General features: G+C 39.8%; 1 protein-coding gene and 1 pseudogene across 2 annotated transcripts in view; one reads left to right on the plus strand and one right to left on the minus strand.

The window, feature by feature from the left end:
• The window catches only part of SLC12A8 (solute carrier family 12 member 8), a 188,467-nt gene that overhangs the window by 129,650 nt on the left and 40,955 nt on the right, over window positions 1-17,862 (plus strand). For both annotated transcript variants that reach the window (XM_072613747.1, XM_072613748.1), the window contains exons 7-8: window positions 14,307-14,394; window positions 16,753-16,840. In XM_072613747.1, coding sequence (XP_072469848.1) covers window positions 14,307-14,394; window positions 16,753-16,840 — 176 coding nt within the window. The remainder of the gene's footprint in view (window positions 1-14,306; window positions 14,395-16,752; window positions 16,841-17,862) is intronic.
• Window positions 6,435-7,184, minus strand: LOC140506499 (elongation factor 1-beta pseudogene; annotated as a pseudogene).

The raw sequence follows: 17,862 nt of genomic DNA on the forward strand, positions 1-17,862 counted from the left end.
CAGTGAATAGTCTAGTTTGGCCAGAATATAGAGGGCGTGGGAAGGAACAGGATGGGATAAGACAGGAAAGATAGAATAGTAGCAGATGAGAGAAGGCTTTGAATGCCAGTCAAAAGGCTATCAACATTCACTTCTACCTTGTTAGAGCTTAATAACTGGTGAGTGTCCAGATCAGCACTACCCTCTCTGTAGTCCCTTAAACCTCTATGTAGTGACTCTTTCCTCCCAGAGAGATCATAAGATCATAGAGCTAGAGCTAACCATAGAGGTCATCAAGTCTAATCTCATTTTACAGATGAGGAAACTGAAGCAGAATAAGGTGAAGGAAATTTCCTACAATCACATATATAGGAAGTGTCTCAGGCAGGATTTGAACTCAGGTCTTCCTGAATGCCAGTTCAACAGTATTCTAGCCCCCACACTAACTTGGAACTTCCTTTTCAGTCTTAAAGTCCTATGTCTAGATTAGTTGCTGCTCACTATTTTTGACCCTTTTTAATGACCATACCCTTTAACCCCTTTAACCTCAATTAATTTATTTTATTTTCTGGGTTCTCTTCTTGTTCGGTCATGTCTGATGCGATATCATGGACTGTATTGTCCATGAGGTTTTCTTAGACAAGATACTGGACTGGTTTGCCATTTTCTTCTCCAGTGGATTAAGACAATCAGAGGTTAAGTGACTTGCCCAGGGTCACATAGCTAGTGAGTATCTGAGGCTGGATTTGAACTCACGTTTTCCTGACTCCAGGCCTAGGTCTTTGTCCACTGAGCTACTTAGTTGCCTTTTGAGTTCTCTGGTCAGCTTCAGAATGAACAAACAAAAACTCTTCATCTTTCCCTTCCTACCTCTGAAACGTTGTCCAGTAATTTGGTAATCAGATTACTGGATTGTCAGATCCTTCTAGTTCATATTTCCAGGGCCGCATTGTCAGATAATCAAGGAATTTGTAGTTTCTATAGCTTTCTACTTAGAAAAATGATAAAATGTAAAAGAAATTAATTATAATGCAGCTTACCGCAGAGACTGAGCCTCCAGAAATCCAAGAACAAAGACTATTCCCAGGTTTTTTAGCCAGACAGTCCAGAATTGAGGGCCCAGAATTCAGCCCACCAGTAGCTGAGATTTGGCATTCATCCAGCTATAATGCTGAATTTGGGAGTGAAGGTGGTAGAACCAATGCCATGGAGAAATTATCTTAATTTTAAGTCCACTCTCCCCAAGGACCAGGGCTAAAATATAACTACTGCTCTCAGTGGTAATAATATTAATGTAGTCCACAATAAATTGGGGGAAAGGGGTGCTTTTCTACTCAGACACTTGAAAGTCAAAAAAAGGCAATTTCATGAATATTTGTCAAGGGAGATTGTAGTAGAGAAACTTAGCTTTTAAAAAATGGCTGGAATGCCTAAGTGGAAAGTTTACAGAGTGTGGCAGGTGAGATGAAAAGTAGAAATTAGTTGAGACAGAATAGAACCTGAACAACTCTTTGCAGAAGGCTCCAAAACAAACAAGAACTGATGTTATTTTTTTAAATTTTAATTTAATTTTAATTTTCAGTGGTAAATTCTTTCCCTCCTTCCACCCCCTCCAATACCCATTGAGAAGGCAAGAAATAGAGTGCCCATTATACATAAGAACTCACACAAAACATATTTGCATATTAGCCAAATTACAGGAAAAAAAAGAAAATTTAAAAAGTGAAGAAAAAGAACACATGGCTATTATCTAGGTCCTTATAAAATCTCTGAATCTCAGAGCTGAGAGGTGCTTAATAGCCATCTAGTCTAGCCCATACCTAAATAGGAATTCTTTCTTTTAAGGGCCCAACCAGGGATGACATGGCATGATCCTTAGGCTTGGAGTCAAAATGAATTGGGTTTGAATCCTGCCTCAGGCACTTAATGGTGTGTAACCATAGGGGTCACTTAACCTTTCACAAATTGCCTTTTGGACTTTTTCTCCCATTGGACATTCAAAATTGGATCTTCCATAGGTATCTCAAGTTCAGCACATCCAAAACGAACTCAAGTTTAATTTTTTACTTTTTTGCATTCATTTAAAAAACTTTGAGGTCCAAATTCTCTTCCTCCCTCCAGCCCTGCCTCCACTCATTGAAAAGGCAAGCAGTATGATAGCCATTATACTTGTGAAGTCATGTAAAACATATTTCCATATTAGTCATGTTGCAAAAAATAAAAATAAAAAATAAAAAGAAAGTTAAAAAAAACGTTTTAGTCTTCACTCAGAGTTCATCAATTCTCTCCCTGGAGGTAGAAAGCACTTTTCATCATAAGTCCTTTGGAACTGTATTGATCAGAGTAGCTAGGAGTTTCACAGAGAATCATTATTGCAACATTTCTGTTACTGTGTATAACCTTCTCTGGGTTCTGCTCACTTCACTTTGCTGCTACTGTTCAGTCATTTTTTTTCAGTCATGTCCAACTCTTCCTGACCCCATTTGGGATTTTCTTGGCAAAGATACTGGAGCGGTTTGCCATTTCCTTCTCAAGCTCGTTTAAAGATCAAGAAACTGAGGTCAACAGAATCAAGTGACTTGCCCAAGGTCACACAGCTAGTGAATGTCTGAGGCTAGAATTGAATTCAGGTCTTCTTGACTCTAGGTCTGGCTTTCTCTCCTCGGTACCGCCTAGCCTGTCAATCAATAAGGATTTATTTTGTGTTCACTATGTGCCCTGTGAGCAGTTATGTGGTGCCGTAGATAGTGTGCCAGGTTTGAAGTGAGAAAGATTTGTCTTTGTGAGTTCAAAACTGCTCTCAGACACTTACTAGCTGTGTGACCCTGGATGAGTCATTTAACCCTGTTTGCTTCAGTTTCCTTGTCTGTAAATGAGCTGGAGAAGGAAATGGCAAACCACTCCAGTACCTTTGCCAAGAAAACCCCAAATGGGATCACAAAGAGTCAGACATAACTGAAAATGACTGAATAACAACATGTGCCATGTACTGTGCTAAGCACTCAATTACAAAGGTGACAACGTCCTTGCCCTCAAGAAGCTTGTATTCTAAAGAGGGAAAATGTGTAAAGAACTAGGTACAATCAAAATATAGAGAGAATAAGTAGAAAGTAATAGGAGAGAGGAAGGCACTAGCAACTGGGGTGGGGGTCAGAAAAGGTTTTCTTTAGAGGTGGGACTTGAGCTGAGTCTTGAAGGGGCAGCCAGGGAAACCAAGAGGTGGAAGTGAGGGGGCAGAGTGTTCCAGACATGGGGACAAGCACTTCACAAATCTTAAAACACGATATAAATATGAACTATTATTATGGTCAGGACATATTTAGACTAGGTGGTACAGTAGAGAGAGTACCAGCTCTGGAGTCAGGAAGATTCATCTTCATGAGTTCAAATCTGACCTCAGACACTTACTAGCTGTGCAATCCTGGGTAAGTCACTTAACCCTACTTGCCTCAGTTTCCTCAGCTATAAAGTGAATTGGAGAAGGAAATGGCAAACCATTCCAGTATCTTTGCCAAGCAAGCTCCAAATGGGGTCACAAAGAGTGGGACTCAACTGAAAACTACTGAAAAACAACAACATTATTACTGTCAACAAGCTTATGTTTCAGGACATTCAGTGATGGGGAAACTTTTTTTTCTCCTGAGGCAACACATTCCACTTTTGGACAGCTGAAATTATTCGACTGTTTTTCTTGATCAAGACCCAAAGATTTCCCCTCTATAACTTCCAGTCATGGCTCCAATTTCTGCCCTCTGCGTCCAAGCAGTATAGGTTAGCCTAAAAGAATTCTCTCTCTTTCTTTCTCTCTCTTTCTCTTTCTCTCTCTGTCTCTTTCTCTCTCTGTCTCTGTCTCTATCTCTCTCTATCTGCCTCTCTCTCTCTCTCTCTGTTTCTCTGTCTCTCTCTCATCAGGAACAGTTTTTTATACAGAGTTTCTCAGATAAAGGTCTCATATCAAAAACATATAAAGAACTTTGTCAAACCTATAAAAATACGAGACATTCCCCAATTGATAAATGGTCAAAGGATATGAACAGTCAGTTTTCCAGAGAAGAAATCAAAACAATTTATAGTCATATGAAGAAATGCTTTAAATCATTATCAATTACAGAAATGCAAATTAAAACAACTTTGAGATACCATTTTACACCCAGCAGATTGATTAAAACAGTTGAAGGGGAAAGCAACAAATGTTGGAGGAGACATGGAAAAACTGGGACACTAATTCATTGCTGGTAGAATTTTGAACTGATCTAGCCATTTTGGAAGGCGATTTGGAATTATGCCCAAAGTGTTATTAAACTGCCCATACACTTTGATCCAGAAATACCACTTCTAGGTCTATTTCCAAAGATGATTAGAAAAAAGGAGAAGAACCTATGTGTTCTAAAATATTTAGAATAGCTCTCTTTGTGGTGACAAAGAACTGGAAATTGCAGGGATACCCATTAATTTGGGAATGGATGAACAAGTTGTGATGTGTGAATGTGATGGAATACTACTGTGCGGTAATAAATGATGAAATAATGAAGTGAATGAACGGAACCAAGAGAACATTGTATACAATAAGCAATATTGTTTTAAGATGTCTTTGAATAAGTTATTTTGACTATTATAAATACCCAAATTAATTACAAAGAACATATTAAGGAAGATACTATCTGCCTCCTGAGAAAGAACTGATAAATAAAAGTACGTATGAAATAATTTTGCATATATATATATATATATATTTGTGTTTAATGGTAGCCATCTCTAGGACTGAGTGGGAATAGGGTAGAAAAAAAAGAAATTTACATGATAATTTTGTTGTATATTTGAAAGGAATAGCATTTGCAGTTATACATAAACCATTGTTTTTATTGTAGTTATAGAAATGCTTCTTTTATTCCATAAAATTATGTATTAATGTAAAAAAAATGAAAGGAGGAAAATTATAGATCATGGGGGAAAAAAAGACTGTCAGGGCCTGTGCCTGTTCCTAGCACTTCTCCCAATTGATTTCTTAGTGTCAGTGACCCAGAAGCTGATCCCCATAAGGGGAACTCCTTGAGAAACCAGACAATGAAAGTGTACCTTCTTCCTAAGTCCTGGTCCAGACCGAGTCCTAGCTGGGTCTGACTCTGGCTCTACAAAAAATCAAAGCTGCCCAATACTACTACCTGTCCTTTTGGGTAACTACTTTTCCTCCTCCTTAAATAGCCCAGCTAGTGACATCTCCTCATGTTACTGCATTGTCTTCTAGTTTCTGGCAATGTATTTCCCTTCTTTCCCTTCTCTGTTCCTTGGTGATAATTGCAGTGTTAATACTATTTCTCCTCTCTGGTTTTTTATCTTCTTTATGTGTGAGTGTGAGTGTGAGTGTGAGTGTGTGTGTGTGTGTGTGTGTGTGTGTGTGAAAGAGAGAGAGACAGAGACAGTGAGAGAGAGACAGAGAGAAACAGAGAGATGGAGAAAGACAGAGAGAGAGAGAGATTCGATCTACCTACATTTCCCTGGGAAAATTGGCTCATGATATCATGGGCATAGATAGCCTTCCTTTGTCTGTGGGCATATAAGGCAGGTATCAATATTTTTATAACTCTGTTGCTGTTGCAGCACATTATCTGATGTCAGTTATTACCTGGTACTCAAAGTCAGGTCCATATCCTTAGCTCAGGGCTACCATGTCTAGTGTTGACTTCCCTTGGATCTTGCTTACTGCAAAATCCTTTTTGCCCCTCTGCTGTATCATTCGAATTCTATTAAAAAGAGTAAAATGCTTCTCCTTGCCTATACCTTTGTCTCTTGTGGTTTACCCGCCTCTGTCAAAAAGTGGAATTTGAAAGCACTGTCTGACGTTGAACCAAGGCTACAGTAATGCAAACAACCACAAACAAACTGACTACCATGTAATTATTATAATTACGAAGCTTGGTCCCTGAGGAGAGTTCAGAAAAGTCATCTCTGTTTTCCTTGTGGAGGTGGAAGATAATGTTAAGTATCACCTTACTGAAATTTTTTTCCTTTTTCTTTTTATTATTTACAAGGAGTGGCCTGATGGGTGGAGGAAGGATATATATGAAGGTGATATAAAAATGAAAGATATCAATACAAAGGTAAAAAAAAACAAAACAAAACAAAACAGCCCCTGCCCTCAAAGAGTTTACATTTTAAAAGAGAAAACATATAATTAGCTAGGTATGTGCAAGATATATGTAGAATGTATACAAGGTAACATGGAAGGGAGAAGTCCTGGCAGCTGAGGAAGATGGGAGGGGATGTTTTTCTGGATAAAGTAAATAATAAAATGGGATAAAAATAGAATAAAGGCAAATCTTCCCTCATTTAAAAGAAAGAAAAAATCCCTCATGTCAGCTGTACCCTTCTCTTCACTTTTGCAAACAGAAGTCCTGTTCTCCATAGTTACAGAAGGGATTGTTTGTTGGCCCTTCTCTCTGAGTCAAGACTCCAGCTTTTATTTTATTTTTTATTTTATTTTATTTTTTGCTTGCAAATATTTTTATTTCAATGCCATTTTTGAGGATGGTAGGTTTTAGATCTTATTGAAGGCAGCAACATCCATGGATTGCACATAATCTTCAAAGGCAGTTATCCGTTCCTCTAGCATGTCTGCCCCAACTTTATCATCTTCAACCACACATTGTATCTGAAGCTTCTTGATGCCATATCCCACTGGAGCTCGTGTAGAAGATCCCCAGACCAAGCCATCTGCCTGAATGCTTCGGACACATTCTTCCAATTTTGCCATATGTGTCTCATCATCGCAAGGTTTGACATCCAGTAAGATGGAAGACTTGGCAACAATTGCCGGTTTTTTTGATTTCTTTGATTCACACTGAGCAAGGCGTTCTTCTCTTAGCTTCTGTGCTTCTTCACTTTCCTCCTCCTCCTCAGACCCAAAGAGATCGATGCCATCAGCATCTTTGCTATATCTGTAGCTCCACTTCCTGTGGTATCTTCTACGTCAGCAGGTCCAAAGCCTTCTTGATTTCTGGCAAGCTGGCCTTCTGCTTCTCATAGGACTTAATGTGGTTGTACCAATGGAGGTCATGGTACAAGTCAGCAGGAGGGAGGCCTGAGATGGCTTCGAATATGGCAATGTCGGCCTGGGACCACACAGACCCCTAGATGTAGCTCTTGTCTGCCAGGAAGTCGTTGAGGTGCTGCAGGTCCGCGAGTGTCTTGAGATCTCCAAAGCCCATGATGATGGTGGTGGTGGGATGGATGGGAAGAGGCGGTGGGCGTGCAGAGGAGCTGAGTGTGGGCAGGAAAGTAGCACCACATGTGAACATGCTAGCGCCTGACTGCCAACTGAAAAAAGGGTGACTCCAGCTTTTATAATGGAGGTGTTGATGCCTTCTACTACTAGCCAGGTTCAGGTTGCACATAGTAGTCCTATAATAAAAGTTTATTGAATCAAATTGAATTGAGCTAGGTGGTGCAGTGGACAGTCAAGAAAACCTGAGTTCCAATCCTCCCTCAAACACTTACTCAGTTTATGATACTAAGCAAATCACTTAACTTCTCTCAGCCTCAGTTTCCTGATTTGTAAAATGAGAGGACTGTATTTGATGACTTCTTAAAGTCCCTTCCAACTCAAAATCTCTGATTTTATAAAAGTGCATGAGTTCAAGGCCGCAATTATACTTTCTGACTCTTAGGACTCAAACATCCCTATACCAAGGCCTTGTTGACCACCTTCAGAGCTATTCAGTCTGGATGATTCTCTGCCTTCCAGGACACTGCTGAATTTCCCAACCCCTGCTTTATTACTGGCAGCACCACCGAACCAACTGACTAAAACACTGAAGTATTATTGACCACCATATGGCCTTAATTCTGTGAAACTGAATTCTTTGGTCATTCTCTTCTTGAGTAGTTCCAGGACACTGCTTGTCAAACTAAGGTCTCCCTAAGAAGTTTCTAACTCATACCTTTTGGTACGACAAGGTTGGAAGATCAAAGACATTACATCAGAAGTTCTGACAGTGACCAGTCTGGTACCGCCACCCCTTTAGGAGAAGGAAACCTCTGACTGAACATCCTCTCTGCCAGTCTATGGGCTTAGGATTCTTCTGCCACTCATATCACTCACTATGTTTTTTCTGGTCCCAAATCTGCCTTATTATTCCTGTTTTCCAGGATGGTCAGATCAATCAAAGTTGCCATATCATTAAGTATAAGATACCCTTCAAATTCTAATTCTCCCTTTCCCCTCCCCAATTAAGAAGGATATGTGTCTAGTCAAATCAAGATTTTGGTTGGAGATGTTTGCTATGTTCAAATTTTGGGTATTAAAATCTGCTGCTCTAGATTTTTATAGCAGAAGCAGTGCCTGAATTGCCTGAGTTTATGCATAATTCAGTTGTTTATATTTAAATTTTTAAAATGAAATAAAATAAAAATGTTTTACTTCACTAAATATCTTTTAAAAACATAAAAATATTACTGTGCCCTAAGAAATTATGACTATGAAGAATTCAGAGAAGTATGGGAAGGAAGACTTCTATGAACTGATGCAGAGTGATGGAAGCAGAACCAGGAAAACAATGTTCGCAATGACCACAGCAATAAAGAACACCCATACAAATGAAACTGAACACTGTATAATCATCGTGACCAAGCGTGGTCCCAGAGAACAGATTATTTCCAGAGAAGAAACACTTTCCTTCATCCTTTGCAGAAGCAAGGGACTATGAATATAGAATATTGTTTATGATATATTAGTTGATTTTGCTCTTTTTCTGTTTCTTTTTTATACTTTGTTACATGAGATCATTCGCTGTATAGGGGAGGAGAGATTATATTTAGAATGAATATGATATAGAAGTCCAATCGAAAATGAAATAAACTAGAAGAGGTCCTTGAGAACCACCTGTTCCCTGCCCAAGATGGTTTTCATTTGGTAAACTCACCAATATAGGAAGCCAACAAACATCCATCTATCTATCCATCTCATCTGAACTCTGAAATGATCATAGTCTCGTTCCACTTTTGATGGGGATTCCTATGACCAGGAACTCTACTTTGAATTGCTAGTAGTTACCCAATAGAGATCTCTTCTCTCGATATTAGAGAAATTGTCCTCAGCAAGGCATCTTGATGTAGTGGATAAAGCTCTGGAGTTGGAGTCAGAAAGACCTGGGTTCAAATCTCACCTCAGACGCTTGCTATATATGTGACTCTGGGTCATTCTCTTAATATCTCCTGGGCTCAGGGTTTGGGACTTGATCTCCAAAGTCCTTTCCAGCTCTAAAACTATTGTTTTTCCAGTGCAGTTCCTTTGAACTTCCCTATCTTAAAAGCCACCCATACCTGATCTATTATAAAAGTTAGAGGCTATCTGAAATGCTAGCTTAGAGTTCTTAACTCAGTACCTGGTACCTCGTAGGTGCTTAATAAATGCTTATTGACTACTTAAATTAGCTGAATTTCTGTTCTCACTTCTTTTTATTTTATTTTTTGAAATATATATATAATTTATTTATTTTTCAGTTTTCAATATTTACTTCCACAAGAATTTGAATTCCAAATTTTCTTCCCATCTCTCCCCACCCCCACCCCAGGACAGTGTGCATCCCATCCACCTCTTCCTCCAGTCTGTCCTCCCTTCTATCACTCTCCTTCTTCTGTCCCCTTCCCCTCTATTTTCCTGTATCTCACTTCTTTCTGAAGATGGGAAATAATACTTTAGCAAGCTCAGAAGGGGTGAGATGACTGCACCTTGAAATACTGAAGGGGTGGCGTTGAATGAATTGAAAAGCCTGTTTTTGCTGAGACACCTCCCTGTTCACCACAACTGTTCCTGTATCTCACTGAGCCTGTGAACTATCTGGTTGAACCTTCCATAGTGACAGGGGAAGAAGGAAAGGTTTCTTTTGGGTCTTGGTAGGGCTATTAAGCCTGGGACTCCCAAATATGCCCATTGGGTGGAGTCTCAGTAACACTCGTCATATCAGAAATACAGCCTGGACTACATCTGAATGGTCTTATCATCATAGATACAGCCCTTACTGGGAAAAGAAAAGCCCTTTTGCAACTGGAAACTTTTCTATTTCCATTATTCACATTGTCATATTGACTAGAAATCTTGGAATCATCATTGACTTTTTCCTCTCCTTAGCCTTGTGGGATTCAATTATTTTTTTCCTTCTGATTTCTACCAGACTAGTCCAGTTGACCACTTGCCTGATCCATCCACTGCTACCAATGGAATCCTCCTAAAATAATATTCTCATCATACCATTCACTAGTATGAAAATCCTCAGTGCATACGCTATGTATAATTTGTAGACCGATGACCCTAGCAGAGAATGTAAGCTGCTTATGGGGAGAAATTGTTTCAATTTCTGTATGTTTATCCTTACCCAATACCTAGCACAGTGGGCCATCATAGACACTTAAGAAATACTTGATGACTGATTGATTGATCCCCCCACTCTCCCATTGCCATTTCAAAGTTTCTCTGCTGGCATTTAAGTCACCATGACTGTCCAGCTATCTCTGACTTCTCTCTTACATAAATCTTGTGCTTCCAACAATCTGGAAGAGTCTGTGTCTTATCTGTTCCCTAGTAGACCATATTAACGATAACTGTTAAGCCTCCAACCTTTGTTCCCTTGCCTGGAATGCCCTTTCCTCTTTCTGGTTTGTAAAGTAATAGAAAGAGAGAGAGGAAGGGAAGGGAAAGGAAACAAGCATTTATTAAGCACCTGCTTTGTGCTGCACATACAAACCACTTTACAAATGCCTCCTTTTCCAGTTCTAACTTACATAGTTCTAACACAGATAATAATGATACCTAGGACTATAGTGCTTTAAACTTTGCAAAACACTTTAGATGTATCATCTCATTTGATTCTCACAGTTGGAAGTTAGAAGCTATTATGCTTCCTATTTTACAGATGAGGAAACTGAGCCTGAAAGAGGTTAAATGACTTGCTTGGGGTTGAAAAGTTAGTAAGTATCTGGGGCAAGTTGTGAAATCTGGTCTTTCTGACTCCAAATCTAGCATTCTGTCTCCCATGCCACCATGTGACCCTTGGGAAACCACTTAGTCTCTAATCTTCAGTTTCTTCATCTCTAACATGAGTATAATAAAACTTGTACAGGCATACTTCATTTTATTATAATTCGTAGACATTCCTTTTTTATTTTAACAAATTAAAGGTTTTTTGGCAACTCTGTCTATTGGGGTACCATTTTTCCAAAAGCATGTGCTCCCATCATGTCTCTTTGTCACATTTTGGTAATTCTCACAATATTTCAAACTTTTTCATTATTATTATGTTTGTTATTGTGATCTGTGATCAGTGATCTTTGATGTTACTGTTGTAATTGTTTTGAGGTACCACCTACCATGCCCATGCCCATATAAAGACTGAACTTAATTGATAACTGTTGTATGTGTTCTCACTGCTTCACTAACTGGCTGTTCACTGTTTCTCTCCCTCTCCCCAACCTCCTTATTCCCTGAGAAACAACAATATTAAAATTAGGCCAATTAATAACCCTACGATATAATAGCCTCTAAGTATTCAAGGGAAAGGAAGAGTTAATTGATGTGGCAAGCTTCATTGTTGTCTTATTTTAAGAAATTGCCACAGCTACCCCAGCCTTCAACAGCCACTACCCTGATCAGTTAGCAGCCATCAACATCGAGGCAAGATCCTCCACCTGCAAAAAATATTAGGACTCTGAAGGCTCAGAGGATGGTGAACATGTTTTTTTAGCAATAAAATATTTTTAATTTAGGTATGTGCATGTTTTTAGACATAATATTATTGCATACCTAATAGACTATAGCATAACGTAAACCTTTTATATGCATGAGGAAACTCAAAAATTCATGACTTCCTTTATTGTGATATTTGCTATTATGGTGGTCTGGAACCAAACCTGCAATATCGCTGAGGTATACCTGTACTACCTACCTCACAGGGCTGTTCAGAGGAAAGAATAGTCTGTAAACCATAAAATGTGGGAGCCATATTCCTCTTTGTTCAAGGTCCAACTCAATGCTACCATTTCCAAGAAACCATCTCTGACCATCACAACCTGCAATCTTCCCTTCCTCTTAGGTCTCTAAAGCATTTACTCTTTAGAGTACTCCTTTGATATTTCATTTTATTCAGCTTTATAGTTACTTCGCTTTTCTTGTACCTAACTTTTGCCTTCTCAACTGGGTCATAATCTCCCCGAGGGCAGATATATTTCTCTTTTTTTTTGCCCCAACTCCTAAATAAGAACCTTATCAGCACTAGGGTATATAGCAGAAAGAGCATTGGACCTGGGAATCTGAAAACCTGGGTTCACATCTTGGCTCTGCTACTTATTCTCTATGTGACCTCTCTAAGGCTCAGTTTCCTCATCTATAGAATGAGAGAAATAATACCTATCCTCCCTCCCAGGGATGTTATAAAGATAAAGCACTAGGGAAGCATCAGCAGTTAACTGTTGTTGGTTTAGTGCCTTTTCTGAATGGTGATCATGAGAAACCTGAGAATCTGCCCTTAAATTCACAAGGTTGAGATGATCGCAGAATCAGAAAATTTCAGAGTGAAAAAGGGGCACTGGCCCCTTGTCTTGTGTAGTCTCATTCATATCCCCCCAAGAAATCCCTCCATGATATGCCTAAAAGTGGTCATCATTCAGCTCTTGCTTCAACAAGCAGGAGTCCATTGCCTCCCAAGGAAGTCTGATTCACTTTTGGACAGCTCCAATGGTTGGGGAGGAGGATTGTTTTTTCCTGACATCAGGACCTCTTTGCAATTTAGACCTATCACTCCTAGTTCTTCCCACGGAATCCAAACACAACACATTTCATTCATTTCCCAGATCAGAGCCTTTTTCAATACTCGAAGGCTGCTTGTTTGCTTTAATTCGTCTCTTCTCCTGTTAATGGATTCTCATAAGGCATGAACTCATGGGTCTTCACCAATCAGATTGCCACTCTCTGCAGATTGCACTCTCTGGCTTTTGACCTCATCATTCAATTGATATTGCTCTCTCCCAAATTAGCAATATGCCTGCCAAGGGTAGGATTACCCTAGGTTTCTTCTCTTTTTCCATTATACTATTTTCTGTCATAATCTCATCAGCTCCTGTGGATTCATACATCATCTCTGTATTGATGATTCTCAGATCTACTTATCTTGTTCTAACTTCCAGATATGCCTCTCCAACTACTTATTAGATATCTCAAACTAGATGTTCTATGGACATCTTAAACTGAACATCTCCAAAAGTGAACTCATTGTCTTTCTTCTCAAATCCTCTTCCCCTTCCTATTGCTGTTGAGTATAACATCATCCTCCCACTCTCCAGATTGGCAGCTTAGATATCATCCTAAACCCCCTCTTATGCAAAACATCTAATTGGAATTGGAGTACATGAAGTCCAGGGGCTCTTAACTGTTTTTGTGTGTATCAGGGACCCTTTGGCAGTCTGGTAAACCCAATAGGTCCCTTATCAGAATAATTGAAATAGCCAGTTTTTTAAAAAAAAACCTGGGATCACAGGTCCCATTTTAGGAACTCTTGATTTAATTCCTCCTTCCTATTTTAGGACAGCTAAGTGCCACAGTAGATAGAATGCTGGGCCTGAAGTCAGAAAAAGTCATCTTTGTGAGTTCAAATCCTGCCTCAGACACTTACTATGTGTCCCTGGGCAAATCACTTCTTCCTATTTGCCTCAGTTTCCTCATCTGTAAAATGAGCTGGAGAAGGAAATGACAAACCTCTGCAGTATCTCTGCCAAGAAAACCCCATGTAGGGTCACGAAGAGTCAGACATGACTGAAAAACAGTTATCTTGACTTTTGGTTGACTCATGATATTGAGAACATTTGAAACCTGTATCATCCAACTCAACAAGGACAGAAAGGATACTGGATGAATCAGGGCCTTGTGTCAGGCCTTGGCGCCTTGTCTTTGATGGGCAACCTTCCAGCTTGGTGGAGGGAGGGAGCACTCAGTGTGGAATGTCAAGACCTTTGTTGGTTTTCAGGCCCCGTCACCATCCCTCATTATGTTTGCCCCAAGATAAGATGTTTTTGTTACCGTCCAGGGCTTTTCTCCCCTGAGATTGCCCGGTCCAAACAAAGGTCCCTTTTGTGTTCTTGCTGATGCCTCACAGGTTGCTAGGGGAGATTCAGAAAGAGACTGATTATAGCGATGCAGATGGTAGGGATGGTGACCGGATGGCATCCAGAGAACACCGGATTTGGGGGTCCAAGGGCGGGGGGATGGGGACGGGTGGCAGATGGGGAAAAATGTTTGTCAAGTGTGTGATGATGCTCCTCTCTTTTCTTTGGGTATTTTTCAGGAGTCATGGCTGGCTTCAACATGGGGGCTGACCTTAGAGAGCCTGAATCCAACATCCCAATTGGCTCACTGGCAGCAGTTAGCATCTCGTAAGTTCCCAACTCAGTAGGCAGAGGGAGGAGAGAAACTGAGAGAAAGCTGGAGAGAGAAGAAGGCTTTTGTTTTCGGTTTAGAAGCCTTCCCCCCACTGGGACTGGTCTGTTTCATATTCCAATTTACCCTTTAATACGCAGTCAACTGGAAAAAACACAAATCTGGCTCTTCTTCAAATGATCATCCATTAATACCCTCTGCACTGGCAGGCTCAGGAAGGAGCTTCATTAGTGCAGAAACAAGTTTTTCCTTCTTGTCTACCCCCTGCCTTCCCCCATACCCCTCTTATGAACACAAGAGATTTATTAACCCTGGAGTTTCCAAGATCTCCAAAAGTTTTAAACTCTTACCTTTTCTGAGATAGGGGCCTAGGCTGGGGGATAAGTGTCAGGGGTCCTGCGTTTCAGCTCAAATTATTCAAGATCTGTGATATTAGCCTCTCTTTCATAGGTCTTAGTTTTTCTGCTTGTATAAAAGGTTGGTGTATTTTTGTTGTAAATGTAAAAAAACTTTTTTTTTCTACTTGTATAATAGGAAGACTCTTTTCCCCTGCCCTACCCCCATCTTCAAGAGTTGTCGTGAGGATGAAATGAGATGAAAGATCTGATTTTTAAAAAGTAAAAAGCATTATATAGATGCATTTATCTGTTTTTATAATTAGCATGATTAACATTAGTATTCCTATAGTTCAGAGTTTATTTTTGTTCAGTTTTTTTTTTCAGTCATGTCTAACTCTTTGTGACCCCCCCGGTTGGGGTTTTCTTGGCAAAGATACTAGAGTGGTTTGCCATTTTCTTCTCCAGCTCATTTTATAGAAGAGGAAACTGAGGTAAGCAAGGTTAAGTGACTTGCCTAGAGTCACACAGCTAGTAAATATCTGAGGCCAGATTTGAACTCAAGAGGAAGACTTGACTCCAGGCCTGGCATTCTATCCACTGTGCCACCAAGCTGCCCCTGTTCAGAGAGCTCATCATAATAATATGGCCTCTATTGGTCAGGTCCACTACAACAAACTATTGGGCAGTGGAGATGTATTATCATTAATTTTAATTAATATTTAATTAATAAAGTTTAATGAATATTATTATTAAAAACACACACAAAATGCTTGAAACAAATTTAGAAGATGTTTAATCAAGCTCAAGTTGTGTAGCTCACAAGCATGGAAGCAAAAAAGGTAGGGGAAAAACAATTTAAGATGTCAGACTCAAGGATTAGATTGGATTTGACCTCGAGGAAATGAAATGTGATAATATATGTAAAGAGGTATGGAACCATAGAACACAATATAAATATGAGATATTATTCTATTCTGTTTCATTCAGTAGCTATGTATTAAGTAACTTATATTTCTTCTGCATAGTATGTATGCTGGAGCGATAAATACCTGATCTGGCAGGCCTAAGCCGTGTCCCAGTGTAACTTCTAACTGAGCCTTCATATTGTCATGAGTATCCCTTCTGTCTTCAGACTCATTGTCTTGACTGGCCCAGACCTGTGCAGTGTCCTCTCCATGAAGTTGTGATGTCTATACTTCTACTACAGGGGCGGTCAGCAGTGGCTTGAACCCTTGCATACTCTGTCCAGTGCACTGGCATCATGGGAACTTGCCAAACTCTATTTATTTTTTACATGGATTTATTTTGTATTTACTCATCTGTGTACATGTTTTCTCCAAATAGAAGGTAATCCTCCTGAGAGCAGGGATTTTGTTTTTGTTTATTTCCCCCATTGCCTACAACAGTTCTTGGAACTCAGTAGGAACTTAATAAATGCTTGTTGAATGAATATATTCCTTTAGTCTACTTTTGGGAGATCATTCAGTCTGAGGTCCCTTGGCTTTTCCTTCATCATAGCCCTAACTCTCTTTTCTTCTCTAATTTTTTTTCTATTCTATCTTCTCTATTTTGTAATATTAGTCTACTGTAATGAACTGGCTAAACACTTTTCAAAAATTAGCCTTTTGTAGGAAATATTGTCTTTATAGAGGCAGCATAGCATGTGCATAGGATACTGAAATTGAAGTCAGGAAGACCTGGGTAAAAATGCCGCTGTAACCCTTAGGAGCTGTGTGACTTTGGGTAGATCTGCTAACCTTTCTTTAGCTCAGACATCTCCACAGAATAGATTTACTAAGCTCCCCCCACTGAAGGAATCCTAGATCCTTCTCTTTATTTTTTTAAATACCTCTTTTTAGAAGAAAAACCCTACTAAGATTGTTAAATGTTTTGTTTCTCTATTGCCTCATTAATGCTTCAGTCCCTATTTTTCTCCTGTTCTTTGCATCATGAGAGATAGGAGATAAACAAATGTTTTCAGTAGACAACAATGTTCTAACTAGTTTTTCTTTGCAGGTGGTTTCTCTATATCATCTTTGTCTTTCTGCTGGGTGCCATCTGTACCAGGGAGTCCCTTCGATATGATTTCATGATAGCAGAAAAGGTAAGTCTCATTGCAAGAATGATTTTACCAGGGCTGTCCCTCTCCAGTATTAAAAGATATACATGCCATTTAAAAGGAGGGTGATGGGAAAAAGGCAGCTTTCTGTTTTCCAGCTCTAGGATGCTTTGTGTCAGGCAGTAGCCTAGGGGCTTAGCATCAGAAAGGAAAGGAAAGGCTCAGTCTTTAATTTCAAGGAGCTACTAGATTCTGCACAGAGTTGGTGGTACAATGAAATGTGATGAAGGACATAAAGAACTTTCTACTATGTCTATGAATTATCATCTTAAAATTCAATTCAGTAAATTTTAATTAAATTCCAACTACATAGAAGGCACTGTCCTGGAAACTGGAGATAGATATGACACAGGCCCTATCCTCCAGGAATTTACAGTCTATGGAGGGAAAGCACATAGACAGCAAAGAAACCAAGAGAGGGGAGTCCAAAGGAGAAGCCCAGGGCAAGCGCTATAAGAAATTTGAGAAGGAAGAGATGACTTTTCACCTGGGAAGGGAGAATTTGGGAAGGTTCAGTGAAGGAGGCGGCATCTGGATTGAGTCTTGGATAAAAGGAGGGACTTCAACAGATGGAGATGGGAGCAGTCTCTTCCAGTCTTGGAAGTGATGAGACTACCATTTAGTAACAGTCCGTTCTCCATCAACAGTGATCACAGGAAGAAGGAAAGACCTCAGCGGTTGAAATCTACAAGGAATCGAAACCCTTTACTCTAAGCAATGGTTCCAACCTCTACCATTACCTACCCTTTCTCCGGAGCTATACATAAGAAGCTAACCACACTACTGTGATTTTCCTGTCCTTCCCTTGCCCCTACCCACTGAATGAGGAAGAGGCCAGTGAGCAGAGAAAGGAGGGGAGTGAACAAGAAGAGGAAGGACTTTAGAGATAGGCTGATGGCAAAGACCCCAACTAGGGTGGAGGCTGTGGACTATGGTATGAGCCCTGTTCTGACTTCTCCAGGACATTGTGCTCTCACGGAAAGTCTCTGCAGTGCCCAGTGTTTTTC

The sequence above is a fragment of the Notamacropus eugenii genome, chromosome 5 (assembly GCF_028372415.1).
Source record: "Notamacropus eugenii isolate mMacEug1 chromosome 5, mMacEug1.pri_v2, whole genome shotgun sequence".
NCBI classification, from domain to species: domain Eukaryota; kingdom Metazoa; phylum Chordata; class Mammalia; order Diprotodontia; family Macropodidae; genus Notamacropus; species Notamacropus eugenii.